This window comes from Rhinatrema bivittatum, chromosome 7 (genome assembly GCF_901001135.1).
Source record: "Rhinatrema bivittatum chromosome 7, aRhiBiv1.1, whole genome shotgun sequence".
NCBI lineage: Eukaryota > Metazoa > Chordata > Amphibia > Gymnophiona > Rhinatrematidae > Rhinatrema > Rhinatrema bivittatum.
In genome coordinates this window covers 82897591-82920510 of record NC_042621.1, presented here as the reverse complement: position 1 = coordinate 82920510, position 22920 = coordinate 82897591, and the positions used below count along the sequence as shown (strand labels likewise).

The 22920-nt window shown below is 42.6% G+C and overlaps 1 protein-coding gene across 1 annotated transcript in view; it reads right to left on the bottom strand.

The window, feature by feature from the left end:
• Positions 1–2716: 2716 nt before the first annotated feature.
• MMP2 (matrix metallopeptidase 2) overlaps positions 2717–22920 on the bottom strand; it is a 93223-nt gene continuing 73019 nt past the window's right edge. Inside the window, 4 exon segments of the mRNA XM_029608576.1 lie at positions 2717–3448; positions 4509–4618; positions 11119–11278; positions 20148–20284. Coding sequence (XP_029464436.1) covers positions 3345–3448; positions 4509–4618; positions 11119–11278; positions 20148–20284 — 511 coding nt within the window. The 3' untranslated portion in view covers positions 2717–3344.

Genomic DNA, 22920 nt, shown 5'->3' with positions numbered 1-22920 from the left:
TCACAATGAAACAAAATAAGAAGGATTCATTCATCGCATTTTACCCATTCGTTTTAAACAAACGCAAATCCCTAACCAGAAATTGGTGACAATTTTCTGAATGACTACTCAACAAATGTAGGGGGTAATTGTTGCGCCCGTCAGTCGCAGATGGCTGCGCCCTCTATTGCTCACCTTTTTTATGCCTGATTCAGTTCCTTACGGGAAGATGGCTGCCTCTGCTTCTCAACGCCGACCCCTCCGGCGTCCCCGGTCCAGCATGGGCGATTGCGTTGGCTATCTTTTTCCCGGAGTCACCTAGGGCACACATGTGCACAGCCCCGTCCTTTATGTGCGTCATGGCGGGAACCTCGGGGGCATCCCCACCGCATGACATCACAAGCTCTGGTATTTAATCTCCGTTCACGATTCTGAATAAGAGTTAGCAAGGAATCCTCCATGCTGATCTCTCTATGGTACCAGACACTCCCACTCTGTGTACTCTCGCTCCAGGACAACGTAGGTACCCGCTCCACGGGGGCCTTGCCTCGCTTCTCTACACCCTTTGGGGTTATCTACTACCAACAAGGATGCCTAAGGTACCTGCTCCTCGGGGGTTTTGCTTGGCTCTTATCTACCCTCTGGGGTGGCCTACCACCTATAAGGTCACCTAAGGTACCCGCTCCTCGGGGGCCTTATTTCGTCCCAAACCTCCGCTCCTTGGGGGTTCTCTTCTACTACAACTGCCAGCATCAGAGTGAGTACTACCTCACCAGTTCTGTCTCTGCATTGTCTCATCTCTCTTTCCATAGTTCCTCGGCCTACCCCGCTTCGCGGACCACTACCGGATCTTCTCTCATTGGCCTTTCCATCGTGGCCAGGGTTCTCAGCCTACCCCACTTCGCGGACCACTACTGGACCCATCTTCCTCTCAGGACCTGGTGAGACTGTGTAAACCGCCTTCTCCATGCTGCAGCCCTCAGACGGAACATTGCCATCAGACATCTCCTCTGCTAGCTGGGATCATTGCCCGTTCCTCGGGTTACCATCTACGTTGCAGTATAATAAAAATTAACTTCTCTGTGTCCATCTCTGCTCAGGAGCTAGCCTATCGCTGCAAGTCCCCGCAGGGCTCCACCCTGTGGGAGGTGCCATCTCTTGCAGCGACCAAGGGCCCATGCTTCAATATCCAAGTACAACAGTAATTTTCTAAAGGATTTACATATGTAAATGTAACCTATTGTAGCAATTTTCAAAAGTCATTTACTCATGTAAAGTGCACTTACACAGGTAAATCCTTTGGACAATTCAATGGCATATATTGTAGCAATTTTCAAAAGCCCTCTTACATGGGTAAAGTGCATTTATACATATGAAACGTATTTTTAAGCATGTAAATGCTTTTGAAAATCAGGCTCTTACAATATTAATGGTATAAATTCTAAACTTTGATGAAAAGTACTTTAATGTATGCCTTAGTCCTTCCAATCTGGGTTGATGAGGTCTCAGCAGTATGTGATTTAAAATATTGTCAAAACACCTTAGCAAATTAATGACTTATGAAAATATGAATGATAGTTCAAAAGTGTATTTTTTATCTGTACATTATGGGGGTCATTTTCAAAGGAGTTACGCATGTAAATGTGACATACTATCGTAGCAATTTTCAAAAGCTATTTACTCAAGTAAAGTGCACTTACTTGAGTAAATCCTATGGACAATTCAATGGCATATATTGTAGCAATTTTGAAAAGCCCACTTACTTGAGTAAAGTGTATTTACTCGAGCAAAAACCAGTTTTGCTCGAGTAAATGCTTTTTAAAATCTACCCCTATGGGGCGGATTTTAAGAGCCCTGCTCGCCTAAATCCGCCCAAAACCGGGCGGATTTAGGCGAGCAGGGCCCTGCGCGCCGGTGAGCCTATTTTACATTGGCCTACCGGCGCGCGCAGAGCCCCGGGACTCGCGTAAGTCCCGGGGTTTTCGGAGGGGGCGTGTCGGGGGCGGGGCCGAGCGCCGCGCCGTTTTCGGGGCGTGTCGGCAGCGTTTTGGGGGCGGGCCTGGGGCGTGGTTACGGCCCGGGGCGGTCCGGGGGCGGTTTTGGGGGCGGTCCGGGGATTTACGCCTCCCTCCAGGAGGCGTAAATCCCCCGACAAAGGTAAGGGGGGGGTTTAGACAGGGCCGGGGGGGGTGGGTTAGGTAGAGGAAGGGAGGGGAAGGTGAGGGGAGGGCGTTAGAGGATTCCCTCCAAGGCCGCTCCGATTTCGGAGCGGCCTTGGAGGGAATGGGGGTAGGCTGCGCGGCTCGGCGCGTGCCGGCTATACGTAATCGATAGCCTTGCGCGCGCCGATCCAGGATTTTAGCGGATACGCGCGACTACGCGCATATCTACTAAAATCCCGCGTACTTTTGCTTGCGCCTGATGCGCCAGCAAAAGTACACGAACGCGCCGTGTTTGAAAATCTACCCCTATTTTTATTGGCGTGTGTTTTTCACAAGAAATAATCTATTCATTCATAAAATGGAAGTGCTCAACATGGATCCATATTGAAACAAGGCAAACTCAAAAATATCAAAATAAAAACACATTAACCAACGATATATTGAGCTTTATTTCTATTACTGTGACTGAAGAAACCTGAATTATTTCATCCATGAAGAAAAAGTTTTAGTATTGCAGTACTTTAAGAAAATTCCTAATTTAACTTGGTATTTTTTTGTAATAAAAAGACATTTCAAACAATATTATAATAAAGTTTATTGCCATGATTCCATCATGCATTGACGCAAATCAGCTCCTTAGGCAACCTGTGCCTTCAACAATCTATTTATTTCTATGGAAATAAATGGAAAACAAGTACAGAAGTCTACAGCGTATGACATGGAGAAGCCATCCATATTCAGACCGGTCTGCAAAATAGCAAAGTGCTGGAGCTGATCCTGACTCATTCTGGATCACTTAGGGCTCGTGAGGGAGAGATCGGGAGACAGCGATACAATGCTGGCTGTTGCAAGACTAGCACAACAGAGTGGTCCGAATTAATCACTGTATAATATGGGATACCCCTTTATAAATAAGGCCAGCTCTACTTCATGTGCAGCACATCCTAGGAATGTAAGTACAGCTCCGTCCATTGGTACTGACAGAACTGGGCAGTAAACATTTTTGTAAACTTGATTGAAAAAAAAAAGTCTCTTCTTAGGAGATATACTGTTTTAAATTATTTTATGAACGATAATGCAGAGTACTGGTACTTTGGTACCAGTACCAGACTGGTCCATTAATTAGCAATTTCATCTATTTCTACAGATAAAGGTATATTGTGTAAAAGATGAAGTAACTATTTCCTTATTATTTCATATAGTTCAGCAACCCAGCCAGTCATTTTTCACATTACCAACTTTAACTATCTTCAAGCTGTTGTCTTCCAGTTTAAGATAATACCAGTCCTTGAAAAAGTAGCTGTAGCCTGTGGGAAAAATACAATTGTTAATAATATTCTGGGTTTGGTTTTTTTTTTCATTTAATTTATTCTATAGGAAAGTTGGCCATTAATTTTTTGTTTTACAGAATTTTAAATAGGTTAATTAAAGTTTAAGCCTCTAAATTATTTCTTTTACAAGATGACTCTGAAGACTTGGTATCTTTTGCTGAAACTATTTTTTTTTTTTTATGGCAGTGTTACCTCAGCCGCGTGGGTCTCTGCGGGGCAGCACACTGGAGGGGCCGTCCGGGGAACAGCAGGGCTGAGTTGGCGCATCGGCAGCACGGTCCTGTAAGGATCGGGGCGTTTCTCTCCGGCAAGCTAGCCAGCAACTCCGCGCGACAAGGGGAACCAATTCTCGCGCGATTCGAGCTCTGGCCATGCCCCCCTGACGTCAGACGCCGGCTGAGGCGCCTCTTGCGCTGGAAAATAGACTATTTAAAGGGAGCAGCATCTCTGGGTCGCTGCTTCGGCCACGATTGTTCTTTGGAGCTCTCGCCTTGTGATTTCTGCCTTTGGTTTCTGACTGCCTGCTGTTTGCTTTGACTCGGACTGTGTATTGGATTTCTCTGCCTGCTGCCTGCCCTTATTGGATTATCTGCTCCTGGTTCCGGATTGCCTGCTGCCTGCCCTGACTCGGACTGTGTATTGGATTTCTCTGCCTGCTGCCTGCCCTTATTGGATTATCTGCTCCTGGTTCCGGATTGCCTGCGGCCTGCCCTGACTCGGACTGTGTATTGGATTTCTCTGCCTGCTGCCTGCCCTTATTGGATTATCTGCTCCTGGTTCCTGATTGCCTGCTGCCTGCCTGGACCCGGACTGCTCACCCGTGTTCGCCCTACCTCGCTGGTTTCGGACTCCTCGCCACAAGGTAAGCGGTCTAAACGGTGGTTCCACTACTATCTGCGAGATTATCGTAACAGGCAGAAAGTCAAAAGCATTGAGAAATTGCCTAGCAGCTCAGTAACCACTAAATATCTGTGTCTCCGGGAAGCAGACAAGAAAGAGTAAACCATGCTGCAAGGTGAATGCCGTTTTTACTCACCATTTCCATTAGGATTCAGCACAGCATCTAAGTTATCTGGAACCCCATTCCAAGCATCAGCAATTAGTTTAGGGAAGCCAGGATCCATTTTCTTCTTTACTTCATTATACCTGCAGGCAATGTAAAACAGCAAATATTTAACAATTATTTCACCTCTCATTAAAGATCTCCTTCTTGTGAGGTTTCTCTTAATTTTTTTTTTTTTTTGTAGCTGCCTTCATACTTTGATGTGAAGGAATAATACAAAAGCAAACTCCTTAAAGGACCAGAGCCCGAGATCTGGCCCGGTCCAGCTTCAGTCTAAGCCAGCAGGGGATCCTGGTCTGGGTGGAGGTCCCTGGGAAGGCGCGTAACTAACTAGGGAGACCCAGGGGAGAGGAGGAGTCCTGGAGAAAGAAAGCACAGCTGAACTGCAGGTTGGGATATTACTAAGAAGCACAGCAGAGCTGCTTTTATTTGCTTTCTTCTCACTAATAAAGATGTTTATGCAAGAGTTCTGCCAGAGTCCAGCCTCTGTCTTCTAATCTAGATTTATTTATTTTATTTTATTGATGTGTTTTTTTATACCGAAGTATTAGTGTAGGCCTTCACTCTGGTTTACATTTAGAACAATTAAATACATTGAAGCAGGGTGCAGCTTTAACATGGAATAACATAGGAACTTTGGTATAACAAGATAAAATAGTATAATATATTGATACTAGAACAGGTAAAATAGACTGCTATAAATGACAAGAGATACGTTGGGTTGTAGGATATTCGGAGGGTGAAGCTGAGGGCGCTTAGATAGAGTTTAGTCTTCAAGCAGAAGAGAGGATTGCCAAGGAGATAAAAAATGGTGACAAAACATTTTTCAGATACATCAGCGAAAAGAGAAAGGTCCAAAGTGGTATAGTGAAATTGAAAGGTCAATGTGTGGAGGGAGACGAAGAAATGGCAGAAATATTAAACAAATACTTCAGCTCTGTGTTCACTAAAGAAGACCCTGGAGAAGGACCATCTCTACACAACAAGAAACTGGAGGGAAGTGGAATAGATGAAAATCCTTTTACAGTAGAAAATGTGTGGGAAGAGCTAAAGAACCTGAAAGTGGACAAAGCCATGGGGCCTGATGGGATTCATCCAAGGATATTGAAGGAGCTCAGAGATGTTCTGGCGGCTCCGCTGTGTGACCTGTTCAATAGATCCCTAGAAACGGGAGTGGTGCCGAGTGATTGGAGAAGAGCGGTGGTGGTCCCGCTTCACAAGAGTGGGAACAGGGAGGAGGCTGGCAACTATAGACCGGTTAGCCTCACTTCGGTGGTGGGAAAAGTAATGGAGTCACTGCTGAAAGAGAGAATAGTGAACTATCTACAGTCCGGAGAATTGATGGACCAGAGGCAACATGGATTCACAAGGGGAAGATCCTGTCAGACAAATCTGATTGACTTTTTTGACTGGGTAACCAAGGAATTGGATCAAGGAAGAGCGCTCGATATCATATACTTGGATTTCAGCAAAGCTTTTGATACGGTTCCGCACAGGAGACTGGTGAATAAAACGAGAAGCTTAGGAGTGAATGCCGAGGTGGTGACCTGGATTGCAAATTGGTTGACGGGCAGAAGACAATGTGTGATGGTAAATGGAACCTTCTCTGAAGAGAGAGCGGTTTTAAGTGGTGTACTGCAAGGATCGGTGTTGGGACCGGTCCTGTTCAATATCTTTGTGAGCGACATTGCGGACGGGATAGAAGGCAAGGTTTGTCTTTTTGCGGATGACACTAAGATCTGCAACAGAGTGGACACGCCGGAAGGAGTGGAGAGAATGAGACGGGATCTAAGGAAACTGGAAGAGTGGTCGAAGATATGGCAGCTGAGATTCAATGCCAAGAAGTGCAAAGTCATGCATATGGGGAGTGGAAATCCGAATGAACTGTATTCGATGGGGGGGGGAAAGGCTGATGTGCACGGAGCAGGAGAGGGACATTGGGGTGATAGTGTCTAATGATATGAAGTCTGCGAAACAATGCGGCAAGGCTATAGCAAAAGCCAGAAGAATGCTGGGCTGCATAGAGAGAGGAATATCGAGTAAGAAAAGGGAAGTGATTATTCCCTTGTACAGGTCCTTGGTGAGGCCTCACCTGGAGTACTGTGTTCAGTTCTGGAGACTGTATCTACAAAAAGACAAAGACAAGATGGAAGCGGTACAGAGAAGGGCGACCAGGAAGGTGGAGGATCTTCATCGGATGACGTACGAGGAGAGATTGAAGAATCTAAATATGTACACCCTGGAGGAAAGGAGGAGCAGAGGTGATATGATACAGACTTTCAGATACTTGAAAGGTTTTAATGATCCAAAGACAACGACAAACCTTTTCCGTAGGAAAAAAATCAGCAGAACCAGGGGTCACGATTTGAAGCTCCAGGGAGGAAGATTCAGAACCAATGTCAGGAAGTATTTCTTCACGGAGAGGGTGGTGGATGCCTGGAATGCCCTTCCGGAGGATGTGGTGAAGACCAGAACTGTGAAGGACTTCAAAGGGGCGTGGGATAAACACTGTGGATCCATAAAGTCAAGAGGCCGCCAATAAAGAGTGGGTGACTCGCCAGAATGATGGCTACTGCCTGGAGACAGTACCCTTATTCAATAAACGTACACATGCTTACTGAGACTCCAACATCGTTCTAGCTTCAACAGCAAGAGGAAATGTGGAATAAAGGATTTGCACTCACAAAGAGGGGAGTAGCTGGCTTGTTACGGCGGTTACTACCCCAAACCAAATAAGCCTGATACTTCAATTTCAATGCATATACAGCATAGTTCTCTGCTTCAACGGCAGGGGAGAAGAAAAACTGATACTTCACACATCCAGCAGAGCTCTCTGCTTCAACGGCAGGGGAGAAGAAAAAAGGGTTCGCACTCACAAAGCGGGGAGTAGCTGGCTTGTTACAGCGGTTACTACCCCAAACCAAATGTGCCTGATACTTCACTTTCGATGCATATCCAGCATGGCTCTCTGCTTCAACAGCATGGGAGAAGAAAAACTGATACTTCAAGCATATCCAGCATAGCTCCCTGCTTCAACGGCAGGGGAGAAGAAAAACAACCAATAAGGGCTGTATAACATAGTCTGGGTAAAACAAATAAGCATGGGTGTAGCTTGCTTATTGCGGCGGTTACTACCCCTACTATAGCTACTACTTGTAGCTTGCTTATTGCGGCGGTTACTACCCCTACTACCCCTAACTAATCAAGCTAGATATTTCACTTGGATGCAGCTCCATCACTGCTCTCTGCATTAATGGTGGGGGTGGAAGGGAAATAGAACCAAAGGTTACTAAGAGCCAAGAGTAACAGATAAGTATGAGAGAAAAGAGGTGTGAAGCTTGTTGGGCAGACTGGATGGGCCGTTTGGTCTTCTTCTGCCGTCATTTCTATGTTTCTATGGAAGAGCGGCGGAAGGTAACTTAACTTAGATAAGACCGCTCATGATGCCACATCTGGGCAGTGTTCCGGTATATGAGGTCTATGGAAAGATTCAAAAAATGTGGGGTGCTTTTCTGATCTTGGGAATGAAACACCAAGCAGAAATTAAAAGAAAAGGGAGGGGGGGCATAGAAATATAAGAATATAGTCCTAGGCATAGTGACGTGCTTGCTGTGATTGCTGTATTACTGCTGTAAATGCTGAAATTATACGAACATTATTTCAAGAATAATAATAATAATAATGTTGTTTAAAATTATTTCATTATTGATGTTTAAATGTGTTAGACTAAGGAATTTTACTTCCTGCTCATTCTGTTTCATTGTAAACCGGTTTGATATGCATTTTATGCAGGAAAATCGGTATAAAAAAACTTAAAATAAATAAATAAATAAATAAGAATGGATACGTTTTTAACAATTTATTTAGATTTTTATATTCCACTTTTTGCACGTTTCTCAGCACTTCAAAGCGAATGTACAACTGAATATGTATAGCTGATGGTGTGTTCAGTTGTAAGACCTTATCATAGTGTGGATTCCTGACTGCATGAATCACAAGATGAGTGATGTGAAGCATGACTGTCTGTCTGGCAGATAAAGTATGTGCAGGTGATCATCCTGTAAAATAAGAGGCACTGCCCATTGCACGTATTGGAGTCTATACATCAAAATTAATACTAAAACTGTCATCATACATGTTAAAACTAGGCTTGGATAAGTGCTTGGAGGAGAAGTCCATTACCTGCTATTAAGTTCACTTAGAGAATAACCACTGCCATTAGCAATGGTTACATGGAATAGACTTAGTTTTTGGGTACTTGCCAGGTTCTTATGGCCTGGATTGGCCACTGTTGGAAACAGGATGCTGGGCTTGATGGACCCTTGGTCTGACCCAGCATGGGAAGTTCTTATGTTCTTAAGGGAACCTCTGGAGATACTCCTACCGTGGGTAGCATTAAAAATATCCAGATCAGAGGACCCCCCCTCAAGTCAAATAAAACGATATAAGTATGTGTGATTAGATACACTGTAAGGATGGAATGGAGGGTATTAAGGAAGCAGTTGCAGGCTACTCCCAAAAATATTTTTTGAGCCTTGCTAAATAGTAAAATAAATATCCTGAATTTCACCTTTTATAACAGTTGCTATTTATGAAAACCTAAATATCTCCACACATCTACCTTTTGAAGCACGAAAACATGTGAATAAGTTGGTTCTAAATGCTAAGTAAGCTGGCATTTGAGTGGAACTGTTCTGAACTGGCATTGGAAGGGATTTTACTCCAAAAACTAAATCTAAACTGAATTTCTTCAATTATTCCTCTACAACAGATTATTGCTTTATAGCAACTCATTTTTTGCTTCTGTCTTTATTAATGTTGTTAATACCCACAATGGTAAACTTATTCACAATTCTTTTTCATTTTATGTAAGGACGAACTTATTCTGTGCGGAAAGAGATTTAATTTTTCTCATCATTTTTCATTGCCTGAGTACAATTTTGAGCACTGGGATGATGTTTTGTATGAAGTCATCAAATATATAATTATAAATTACCATGAATTTAATTTTTCTATGATAAGAAAACATATATTTGCATCTTCTCCCATTTAAGGGCAAATGTATGCAAAATTTGAAACTAAATGGAAGAAAACCAGTGACAGAGGAATATATTAAGTAATGCATACCAGAGAGAGTGATTAGCAGACAAAGAATGGATTGTCATTTATTTAGAAGTGGAAGTATTTTCAAGAGAAAATAGTAACATAATTAGGGCTTCTTTTTTTTTTTACCAAACAAACCCATTGTTTTGTCATTTGTAATCTTATCTGACTCCTACTGGGATCTCTATGTTAATAGTGCTTCCTTCTGCCAATAAGAATTATTTTGACAAAAAAACAAACAAACCCACTCCTCATGCAAAAAATAAAAAATAAACTGTGTTTGTTGGATAACCACAACTGGATTCACTACTCTCTCAGTCTTCTCTTTTCCTACCCTTGAAAGTGATGAAGAGAAAATTGAGATTAGGCTAGTGGGGATAGAGAGTAGTGGGGATAGAGAGTAGTGGGGATAGAGAGTAGTGGGGAGGGGGGGGGAAGAGGATGGGTGGATAAATGTTTGTGGGGGAAGGAAACTGGGGATGTGTGTGTATGGGGGGGGGGGAGGACTCACTGGTGGCTGGAGAAATGTGAATGTTGGTTTGGTTGGGGGGGGGGATGGGAGTATTGTTTTGTTATGGCAGGACATTTGTATTATATAAATGCATATATTTGATTCAGCCAGAAAGGGTACCCAGCAATAGTACCTGTGCCTCAAAACACTGATAAATACATTTGTTTTGTACCCTAAAAAAACACACTAATTAATTGGAAAAAACAGGTAAATTTTAAGAACCCGGTGCACAGAAATACCGGGAGATATGCGTGTGGATGCGCCGTGCGTTTTGGAAACGGTCCCGCCATGTGTGCCAGACCCTGTCACAGGGAAGCACGTGCCGGCAGCTGGCCAACGTGTGAAACTTGTTTCACCTCAAAAGATAAAGTAAGCTTGCAAACAAAAAAAATTCTAATAGTTAGGGGGGGATTAAGGGATGGGGAGGAGGGGAGGAGAGAGGAAAAAGGAGGAAGAATAGGTAGGGGGATATGGAAGTTCTCTCCCAGTCTGCTTTTTAATTGGAGAGGACTAGGAGGGAACTGGGAATGGGCAGATCACGTCACTGCGCGTTTAAAAAAAAAAAAAAACTCCCCCTTGCGCGTACAACTGGGCACCCACGCGCACATGCACGCACCGGTATCATATTTTATAACATGTGAGGGACGATGTGTGTATGTTATAAAATCGGCGCGTCTTTAAACATCTACCCCTAAATATCTAAACTTAAAGGGGTAGATTTTATAAATTTACGCGCACGCGTACTTTTGTATGTGCACCAGGCGCGAACAAAATTACGCTGGATTTTATATGCGCGTAGCCAGACGTATCTTATAAAATCCGGGGTTGCCGTGCGCAAGAGGGTGCACATTTGTGCAACCGGCGCTCGCTGCCTGTTCCCTCCGAGGCCGCTCCGAAATCGGAGCGGCCTCGGAGGGAACTTTCCTTCCGCCTAAATGGCTTTTGAATATCGGCCTTGCATAGTCTTACCTCCAGAACTTATCCCCTGAGAAAAGGTACGTCTTTTTGTTTTTTTTCCAGTTAAAAGCCGCATCAACATGTTGCACTTCGGGAGGTAAGCCAAGACTGGTGAGCCTCTTCGGGTATCCTCTTTCCAAAGTACTTGCTGAGTAAACCCAGTATTCATTTCCTAGGCAAAATCAATGTATGCATTATTAAATTAATGTGAAAACAAAGGGAGATATGCAGAGTTGGAGCTACCTGCATTAGCCCTGATGTAATAAGATGTGACAAAGCAAAAGATGTGCACTGAATTTCACCCCATAATTTCGTGACTCATGTACTAAATACAGAGTTAATTCCCAATGCAGAATGCGAATGGCATGCTAAGGCACTATTAAAAAAAAAAAAAGCAAAAACATTGTATTCTGAAAATGTGCACACAAAGACACACTTACTGCACATAAAACATGAGTTATAATCTCAAATTGTGTTTTAGGTGCATACAAGTTGTGCTCCTGACTCATATTTTGTATGCACATCTTTTATTAGCACTCTTCTGCTCCTCATGTTTTGTGTGCAGAAATTTCAGAAAAACCTTTTTTGCACACGAATAATGTTCTTCAGGGGTGTAGGGTGACTGCTGAAGTTGGTGGTGCACCAGAAAATTTGCTACAGTTATGTGCCCTCCTACATTATCTTGTGAGCACTGCTTTCTTTGATTCAAAAAGCCTATCAAAAGTATGCTCATAGCAACCCAATCCATAGAGGGAACGTTAGCTAATCCCTTAAAATAATCACCTAATCTACTGACAGCGGTACAATAAAATATGTGGATGAAAAATATTTTCTGCAAGAACATTCAAAACCACTTTCTGTGTGCAAGTGAAATAAATAAAGAACAAACTTCTGTTTAAAATAGAAATGAGGAAGAGATAACCATAATGTTTTAAACACCAATGATAAGTCCCATCGTTTTAATAGAAAGAATTAAAGTTACACAAGAGCTTGACATTTAACATACAGACAGGCCCTCACCAAAAACAGAATAGAAATGCGCCACCAAAAACTAGAAACCACAAGCCCATCTGTGTTGTGCAGTGCAACAATGGAAAAACAGAAATATCATCATTCCTCTCAAAAGATCAAGCAATAAAATCTATCATATAAAACAGTATTCATAATTCTAAAACCATGCTAATAAAAATAATAAATAGTTTATAGTTTATTATTCTTTATATACTGACATATCGGGGTTCCATCATATTGGTTTACAATAAATAAACATAAACAAAAACCACATACGTTAATAAATATAAATCAGCATATTAAAATAACAATAAAAAAGTACTAAAACTGTAATGCTAAAAACTATACTACATACAATAATTATTAAAATGACTACTTATAATACTCTATGCTAAAATCAATATAAATAGCAATACTTCCTAAAACAGTCCTAAAATCTATTTGCTATCCGTAAAAGCACACTTAAAAAGCCAGGTTTTTAATTCAAATGTCAAAACAGCCAACCAACATCCAATAATTAAAAAAAAAAAAACCCAAAAACTTGAATACATTTTTTCTAATATTTCCCAAACAGCAAAAAAATATTTCAAAACCTCTGATGAATAAAACATCTAATAATTAAATAATGTTCTAATATTTTAAAAAAATTATTTAAAAACAATAGAAACATCAAATTACACCCAATAATTAAAACTAATAAGGATTAAAAAAAATATATATCTTGCTCTCCATACCCGGGATCTTTTGAGTTCCAGTCACCCTGAGATTATCTTGCATTAGGGGAGGTAGGGCCGCACAAACTTCTCTCACTCCCTCACTCACACACCCATACTAACACATTCATTCTTTCACACACTCCCTCTCTCTCACATACATAGGCTCTCAAAGGCTCATGGTCTCTAAACACAGACACACACCCACAGCCTCTCACACAGACATACATGCACCCAGGCTCTCACACATACAGGCTTTCATATAGACATATATACACACACCCACAGGCTCTCACATAGGCACACAAGATCTCACAGACACACACCCACAAGCTCTCACATAGGCACACACAGGCGCTATCACATACATATGCTCTTGTACAGACATATACACACTTCCACCGGTGCTCACACAAACACACACACATGCAGGCACACAAGATTTCACCCAGACACACTCCTTAATTTCAGGCCATGGTAAGATGGGCACTGCCACAGCCTTGCCGGCCTCCTCCTCACTTCGTGCCATGGCAGGTTGGGCACTGCCATGACCCTGCTGGGCACTTCTACATTCGGGCTGTGGTGAGATGGGTGCCGCCACAGCTCCACTATCCTCCTCTAAACCTTGGGGTGTGGTGGGTTGGGCATCACCACGGCCCCATCGGCCTCCACTTCATTCCCTGGTGGGATGGGTGCTGCCATGGCCCTACCGGCCTCCTTTTTGCTTCGTGCCATGGCAGGATGGGCACCACCACAGCCCCACTGGACTCCTCTGAATTGTGGGGCGAGGCGGGATGGGCATCACCATGGACCCGCTGGCCTCCTCTTCACTTTGCGCCATGGCAAGATGGGCACCGCCATGGCCCTGCTGGATTCCTCTGTACTTCTGGCCGTGGCGGAATGGGCATGGCCATGTGCGTCTTAGAACTGCACGCATGCACCAGCGTAGAACTTCTCCCGCACATGCGTGCAGGTTAGAGGGAACATTAGTTGTGGGCAGCAGTACTTATGGTTCTAGGGGGAGAGCCAAAGAAGATGCGATGGCGTCACCAAGTTGATGGTGCATAGCGCACCTCATTTTAAAGCTGGTGGTGCCTGTGCACTACTGTGCACTATGGACGCTATGCCCCTAATGTTCTGTGCACAACTCATGTTTTATTTACAGAAAACATGGTTTGTACACAAATGCTGAATTCAGGATCCCTGTCCCATGAATTCTGGGTTTAGCCCCCATAGACTTATCACTAGCACTAGGAAATTTATTCCATATCTGAACAGGAATTTAATTTCCAGAATTAAGAAAATATGCATCAAGCCAGTGCACCTCTCTGCACTAGAGAGAAATATCAAAAGCTTTGATGAACTTGGGATTTATATAGCAAGCACCAATTTGTCTGCACAGCTTTTCTCATGCTTTTCTGCATATTTTTTGTACACAAAATGTATTGCATTGGAAGTTGTACACACAAAAATGTATGTATGTGTAGACAGCTGAGTGCATCTTATTACATCAGGGCCATTGTTAGATTAAGCATTTACAAGAGCTTCCGTTCCATTTCATTAACAAAATAGATACAACTAAGGAACTTTCTAAAATGCTACCAAATCTTTTCTTCTGTAATCCAGCATACATCACAAATTAATACACATGAAACTTTTGATTCAACAAATATACCAACAGTTTAGCAACCCTTGCTCCTAATACATTGTGCAGCTATAAACATCCTTGTTGCACCATTTTCTTAAAGCGTTTGATGACTTGGATGCATTTAAAAAAATGGCGTATGCAAGACCAATTAAAAATTTATTTTGATGGCCTAGGGAGTTCTTTCATTTTTGGATTAATATGCTGAGTGAATTTCATACTCTGTTTACCTTTCAATCCAGTTGGAGCAAACCAAATTTAATTTATTGGTTAGCAGGACAGAGAATTTTAGCGAGAACAAATTTCAGTTTATCCTTAAGGTTACATCAATAATGTCCACAAAACGTTGTCAATATGTGTGATTCAAATTAAATTAATAATACTACCTTTATTTTATCCATACGATTCAAAATGCTACTTATATGTAAAATTAATCATATATAAAACAACTACAGTTAGCATGATTTCATACAAGCAGCAACTTCAGTCTACATTTGAATATATGATAGGGAATAATATCGTCATATCAGTCTACTTAAAAACATCAGCCATGATTCACTAAGGCTCTTCTCCCATTCTGTGTCTATGGGAAATATCATTAAGGAAACAGGCCCAAAGAAATAAAAATCAGCAAAAAATTGCCAGTGCACATTTTAATGAACTAAATATATGTAGGACTACTTTTTGACAATTATACTCTAATTATACTGACAAATTTTACTCTCAGGGGGTCATTTTCAAACGCTTATCGCGTGCTGGGGGCAGAGTCGGGGTGGCGAGGGGAGGAGGCGGACTCCGTGTTGTCTTCGCTGGGGGCGATAAGGTAAGCAATGTTACTGTCACCAGTAGCGCGCCCAATACCACCACCTTTCACGTTGGCACTATTGGGTGAGAAAGCCGGCAGCGATAATACCACAGTGGTGCGAAGGCTGCTGGCTTTCCCAGGCCCCCCCCCCCCGTTTTCACTGGATTTACCATTCTGCAATAGAATGGTGAATCCAGGCCTTAATCTTAAATCAATATTATCTGAAGCTTGTTTGCTCTGAACACTGAAAGAAACTGAATTAATTTTGAACATTCCAGAAGTTTATTTAATATGCACTCCTTTTATATTAAATGGTTATATCAGGACTTCCCAAAACCTGTCTTGGGGACCCCAAAAACAGACAGAATTTCAGGATATCTACAAAAAATATGCACGAGATAAATTTGCGTATCATGGAGACTCGGTATATTCAAATTTATCTCATGCATATTCATTGTGGATATCCTGAAAAAGCCTACTGGCTGTGGGGTTCCCAGGACAGGTTTGGGAAGCCCTGGGTTATATAGTCATACCTAGTCCCAACTTTAGATATTCTGAGGTAGATATTCAGCCATGGGGCATCTAGCAAATGTAGGGTGTAATCTACTAAGGCTTTTCTCCCATTCTGTATCTATGGGGAAAATTCTTAGTAAATGACCCTGTGGCATTATGAGTGGTCTTAGGGTAGCTAGAAGACAGTTTCAGGCTGGACCCTGGCAGAATTCTTGCATAAACTTCCTTAGTGACGAGAAAACAAACAAAAGCAGTTCTGCTATTCTTCACAGTTCAACACAAATGTAGAATTGCAACTTACAGTTCAGCAGTCCTTTTTTCTCTAGGCTTCCTCCTCTGTCCTTTCCTGAGCCTGGCTTGTTATGCACCTTCCCAGGGGCCTCTACCCAGACCAGGATTCCCTGCTGTTTTATGCGTCAGGTGGACTAGGCCAGATCTCTGGATCTGGCCCTTTAAGGTGTTTTGGGGTTTCCCCTATATATTCCTTCACATATCCTTCCTCTTAGCTCAAACCTCTTAGGTTCAGCTTTTGCCCTTACTCTTCAGAAAATCCCCATTCCTTTCTTCCTTCCCAACCCTATGCTGGGGCTGTTTAACTCATCTAAGGATTCCCCTCTCCATCCCATTTAGGAAACTGCTCAAGGGTTCACAGGGTGCCTGCTCTTCCTCGTGTTTTACCAGTAAGTCCCTTTACTTTGTTTAGTGGGTATCTGGAATACCCCAATTCCCTTTGGCAACAGTGCCATCAGATACTGGATGGCGAGCCATCTGCCCTGATTTCTCTGGAAGTAACAGGAATTATACAGCTAAATTGATTGGGCAGATGGGCAGGCTAGATGGGCTATATGGTCTTTTTCTGCCCTCATGTTTCTATGGTGTACAGGGTGGAGATAACAAGTCTATTAAATATAGTTCACTTTTTAACTAGGGGCTAGCATGCAGCATACACTTACATTCCAGATTCTCCATTCCCTGCAGGAGCTAGTCATTTCCCTAAAGCACCTTCTTACAACTTTTGATTCTGCCTGCCTCTTGCCCTGGGACAGCGGTATGGAATATATACCACCCCATTTCTTCTACGATGGGTTGCCAGTTTAGATGCATGGCAGAAGAGTTTGTTTAGTGGAAAGTTCTGTTAGATCAGCTTGGGGAAACGACTTTTCCTTTTCAATTCCTTTCCTCTGACGTTTGTGTTGAGTGGCAGAGGGGGTCCTCATGCTAGTAATGCCAACTTCCCCCAATGCCAGTGCTAGTGGGTACTGCTTTTGCAAGTGATGCTGCCTACCAGCATTTGTCAGATGCCTCAGTATCTTCCCTTGACTGCCTGCAGTGAAAATGCTAGGCAAAATGTGGGTCCTCCCTCATTTTAAAATGATTCTTGTCCAGGGAAGTCTTATGTAATCTCTTCTCTGCATCCTTGGGGGCTGAGGTTGGCACTGGAATTGAGGTTGAGGGTAGAATATGAGGCAAAATGCTAGGAGCATTGCTTACACTCTCTATTTTCACTTGCTTGCTCTTCCTGGGGGGATTGTCAACAACTTCAGTGTTATCTCCTCCTAAATTTTTTTCAGCTACTGGCTCTTCAAATTCTGATTCAGAGAATCCTAGATAAGATTCTTCCTCAGAATCAGTTGTTGAAAATACTGTCTCCATTACCCGAGAAATAACCATAGAGAAGTGCACTGCTGGTTTTGGATTTGAACTTCCACTGACTCTGCCCCTGCCTCTGACCTGCTAATGCCAGCCTTAGACGGATCTTCTGCCCTTTGGCCCTATTTCAAAACAAGAGGGAGAGGAACAGGCAGCGGTGGCACGTGTTCTCCAAATTTCAATTTCATCTGGCTTGAGTTGGCTTCCACTGGTGGCATTTTGCAGCTAAAAAAAGTCTCTTTTCAATTTAGGGACAAGACTGCTGTTTTTCTCATTGCTACTATTAGGCTGAGCTGGCTCCGCAGCAAGTCCTTTGCCCTTTCCTCACAGTGGCATGATGGCATTTTAAGTGCCTACTGGAGATTTTTTTTATCATAAAGGAATTTATTGATACTGTGCCCAATTCATAGTACCATAGTCTGTCACACACACAGTATATATGTGTGTACTGCTGACTTGTTTTCCACACACAAACTCTGTTTAAAACAGAACCCTGGCAAATCACTTCATCACTTTAATATGTCTGCTGCTAACCTGCATTGTGCTATGTCAGACAGAAACAAAAAAATCACTCCTGCCCTGCCTCCAGTGAATACAGAAAGCAGTGCTACTACTTCTCTGTTTCTGACACCTAGAATGAGAGATCACTACAACAAAAGAATATCAGAAACAGCACTTCATAAATGTCAAGACTACATTTTTTAAAAGCTTTTTTTCAACTCTGACAGAACTTCTGGAAAGAGATACTTCTCTGCCAATTGCCAGACAGCAAATAGAGACTTTCTTGCATATGCTCATTGGGGTAGATTTTAAAAAGGTGCGCGCACATATGTACACCCAATTTTATTACTTGCGCGCGCAGGTGCGTGCAAGTTATAAAATCAAGGGTTGGCGCGCGCAAGGGGGTGCACAATTATGCACCTTGCATGTGCCGAGCCGCGCTGTCTTCCCCCGTTCCCTTCCCCAGAGCCTGACCTTCCCACCCCTTCCCCTAACCTTCCCCTCCTAGCCCTACACTAACACCCCCCTGATCTTTATTTTACCTTTTGCGCACGCCGGCCGATTGCAGGCACACGATCTCTGACACAGTGGCAAATGGCCGCTGTGCCAGGAGCAGCTGACCCCGTCCCTGGATTGCCCATGCCCCACCCACACCCTGCCCCTCTTCCCAAGCCCCGGGACTTACACGCATCCTGGGTCTTTACACATGCTGCCGGGCCTTTTGAAAATAGGTCCAGCATGCGTAATCCCCCTACGCGCGTAAATCCTTGAAAATCTGCCCCATAGTTTTCAATGGGAGGACATCACGTGATCCACATGGCCTCTATAGGCTACTTTAAAAAGATGCTTCACCATGATTTGTCCTCCATCTGGTCTCCTTGTCAGCTTGTCCTGTCTTGGCTTCCAGTAGGGTGTTATGTCACACTGGCAAGAGTTGATTGCTATAGTTACCAGTTAGACCTTGCCTATACCTGTTGTTTGATCAACACAGCCATAGATTTAAATGTGCTTTAGACTGGAATGGGAAACATAAGCAAATGAGATGAACATTTTTGTTTAAATTCATGGCACTCTCCATTCATTTTGGGGGTCCACAAATTAAATGAACATGGACTAATTTGTTGCATTTTACCTATTTGTTCCAAACAAATGCATATCCCTAGAGTCTGTTTCCTGCTGTTTTTATCCAGTTACCAATCTACATTAGGACACTGCCTCCTTTCCCATGACTTTTCAATTTCCTCAGAAGTCTCGCATGAGTGACTTTGTTAAAAGCTTTATTGAAATCCAGATAAATTATATCTATATTTACGTCTTCAAAAAAGTGTAGCCTATTGGTAAGGCAAGATGTCTCTTGGCTAAATCCATGTTGGCTTTGTCCCATAAAACTATGACTATAGGTTCAGTAATTTTGCTCTTTATGAGAGTTTCTACCATTTTGTCTGGCATGGATGTCAGGCTCACTGATCTGTAGTTTCCAATCCTCCTTTGAACCCTTTTTAAAAATTTACATTGTTAGCCCTCCAATCTTCAGGTACTACCAGCCCACCCACCACCCAGCTACCTACATTGCTAATGACTGAATGATAGTCCTAACCCTTCCTTCCTTGGCACGTGCTCCTGGAGACACATCCTTAGGGCAAAGGACCTAGATACCAAACTCTGGGGATAATAATCAGTATTACCCACATTGGTACATAGTCTGCCGGCAATTGTACCCAGTAATCAAAGCAAACGTCCACACAGGGCTTTACCCCCAGAAAAACTACCAAAAGAGATTGTTTGATTTTACAAACTATATGCATTTTCCCCATCTCCTCCCCCTCAGACTGCATTTCATTCTGTGGGTAAAAGTATGTTCGTGGTTTAGCACCATGCGTATTTTTACTTGAGGGTATTGCACAAGAAGAAAGACCCAATTTCTGTAGGTAAATGTCAATTTCACCCAAGGAAAGAGCCTTCTTTAATATCCTCTCTGTAATTAAGCAGCTAGAACTCTTTTGAAAAGTGCCTCCAACAAAATGAAAGTATTCAGGACTACTAATGTCCTCCTGACATTTTACTGCACATGAAACTGAAATTACTTTTAAAGAGAAGAGTTTTGGTTACAACAAAAGATTTTTTAAAAATCTTTCCTTCAAAAGAACTAATTTTTGTAAAAGATCTAACATACAAAACATTTATATAGCATGAAAACTTTTACCTGCAAAAATGACGGTTTTCTCTTCCTGGGGGTCCTCATAGACAGCATCGATTTTTTCTGACACTTCAGGCCAGAAGGTCGCCACGAGCAGGGGGCCTGAGGGTTTATTTCGGGGATTTACAGTCCTCCATATGAACCTGAAAGAAAGAGTTAGAGAAGACGCACAATGAACTGCTTCCTCAGCAATCTGTTCCTCATCATTCCTGGACAGGCACACCATGTGCACACAGACTGCAAGAGAAGACAATCATAAATACCGTCCCAGAGTTGGGAATCATTTGCTTTAATTGTATTGGGATGAAATCTTTTTTTTTTTGCTGTTTTTAAAAAGGTCACTAGAAATATTTCAGTGGTGCAAACTGCAAGGATTTCCCTCACAGATGAACACAGGGAGGGTCATTTTGAAAGGACTTTGGGGGGCACAATAGTGCTTTACCCTCAGAAATGGCTCTTTTGAAGGCTGCCTGGGCGATGATTTGTGCATCGTGGAGAGGCAATGCAGGTGGCGAAGCCTGGGCAGGGTTTGATTTTACAAGCATACTTTGATCTTGGAAAGTCTGTGCATGAATTTCCCAAAAGCTTCCCCTGCACAAAGTAGGTAGTTTTTGTGGGATCATTTTCGAAGGCAACGTGCGAACATGTGCTCACTTTGAAAATTAGGCGTATAACTCCCTGCAGAATTTCTCTTTGAAAATTAGGTAGAGAGCCAGTGCAAAGTGGGATTTCAAAATTACATTAGCCTAACCTAATCCCATTCCTTTTACTTTAACCCACAGTAAAAAGTACAACCTTTGTGGACACCTGTATATGCTCAGAATACATAAAAATTACCCCATGAATAGGGTTCTGATTTTAGGTTTTAAATGATGTACGCTGATGTGTAAGCCTGCCGGATGGATACATGTTCCGCACTGACTATGTAGCAATCTATACAATATTTGCTAATCTAAGAACCAGACCCTCATGCTGTACCTTTACTTTCTTTTCCGTTTACCTGCCAGGAGCCAGAGTCGGGTAGCTCCACCCACTCCCATGACATCATTGATGGCAGGCCACTGGGCCACCAACTAAGGGCCACGGCAAAGGGCCCTGTCCCTTCACTTAGACTTTCATTTGGACTGACTTTATGTTTCATGAGGGCTTCTTTGTAAACAGGGCTGCTATAGTGCAACAAATAAGACTACTCCATGACCTCAGTTTTTTAAAATTCCTCCTCGTATTCCTACGGCTCAGAATAATAATTTAAAGCTATAGTCTGACTCTTTTTCTCCAGCTCATGTTAACATTTGTTCTTTAAAATCTAAAACAGACATTGCTTTCAATTCTTAATAAATTTTCAATTAGATTTTTTTATTCGTTACAGAGAGTTGGTACACGGATGCCAACTCATCTTTTCTGCAGTTAATATGTCCCAGTGGTTTCAGTTACTTACATAATGCAAGACAAAATAGAAGAGATGGTGGAGTGGTTTTAACCTATAGAATTAACATTCCTTTGAAGCAGATTTTGATAGATATAGCTAGTTAATTCGACAGCACTGTAATTAAGTTGAGTGATTGGTTGTTATGCTTGCTTTATTGTCATCTCAATGTTTTGGCAAAAGATCTCTATATAATTGCAGTTTCTTGTATGTGCTTCTCAGGTACGCTCTAATAAGAATCTTTCTATAGGCGACCTAAACTTACATTGCGATAGCTGCCCTATTGGTGTGTTTCAGGATTTTTCAGCTCTAATCATCTTTGCAACTTTCCCAATTAGTTATAGTCCTGACGCATAAACAGAACATATTCCAGAGTATTTATTGCTACCCAACGAATATCTGCAACAAAATGTAGTTGATGAGCTTTAATTAAATTTTCCTTCTGTTTGAAACAGCAGCAAAATGTTAATTGGATGCAGAAGGTATCAAGGCAGGTTTGTTCTCATATTGACAAAGACCAATTTAAAGAGGAATGGGATAAACAGAAATCTAATAGAGAAAGTGACACTGCCCGATCCCTAACTTCATCTTTAATCTTCAAGGTTCTTCAAGGTGAGGATCAACAATAAAGAATCGCACCCAGTCAGATCCAACCTGAGAGTCCCACAGGGATCATCCCTCTTACCTACGTTATTCAACATCTACCTTCTTCCGCTCTGCCAGTTACTGTCTAACCTAAAGTTAAGTCACTACTTCTATGCGGACAACATCCAGATTCTCATCCCGATCACAGAGTATCTTCACAAAACTTGGTCCCATTGGAATAGCTGCCTCCCATCAATCAACCTACTTCTTACCAGCCTCATCCTCGTCCTCAACACCAAGACGGAGATCCTTCTCATAGCTCACGATAACAACAAAGTCCTTCTCAACTCCCCAAGTTCTTCCCAATTAGCCAAAACATCAGTTAATCACTCACCACATGTGAAAGACCTAGGCGTTCTGCTGGACAACCAGTTTAACTTAAAAAAATTCATAAATAACACCACCAAAGAATGCTTTTTCAAACTGCACTCCTGGGTAGGAGGTTTTTCACTCCTACCCAGGAGTGAAAAACCACTCCTAAACCTCCGAGACTTCCGCCTGGTGCTCCAATCTATCATCCTGTCCAAAATTGATTACTGCAAATCCCTCCTTCTGGGACTCCTCACTAACACCATCAAGCCTCTACAGATGGTCCAGAACGCGGCAGCCAGGCTCCTCACCAACGCTAAAATAAGAGAACACATCACCCCCATCCTTCAGAACCTTCACTGGTTACCAATCAAATACAGGGAACTGGGGAAGGCCCTA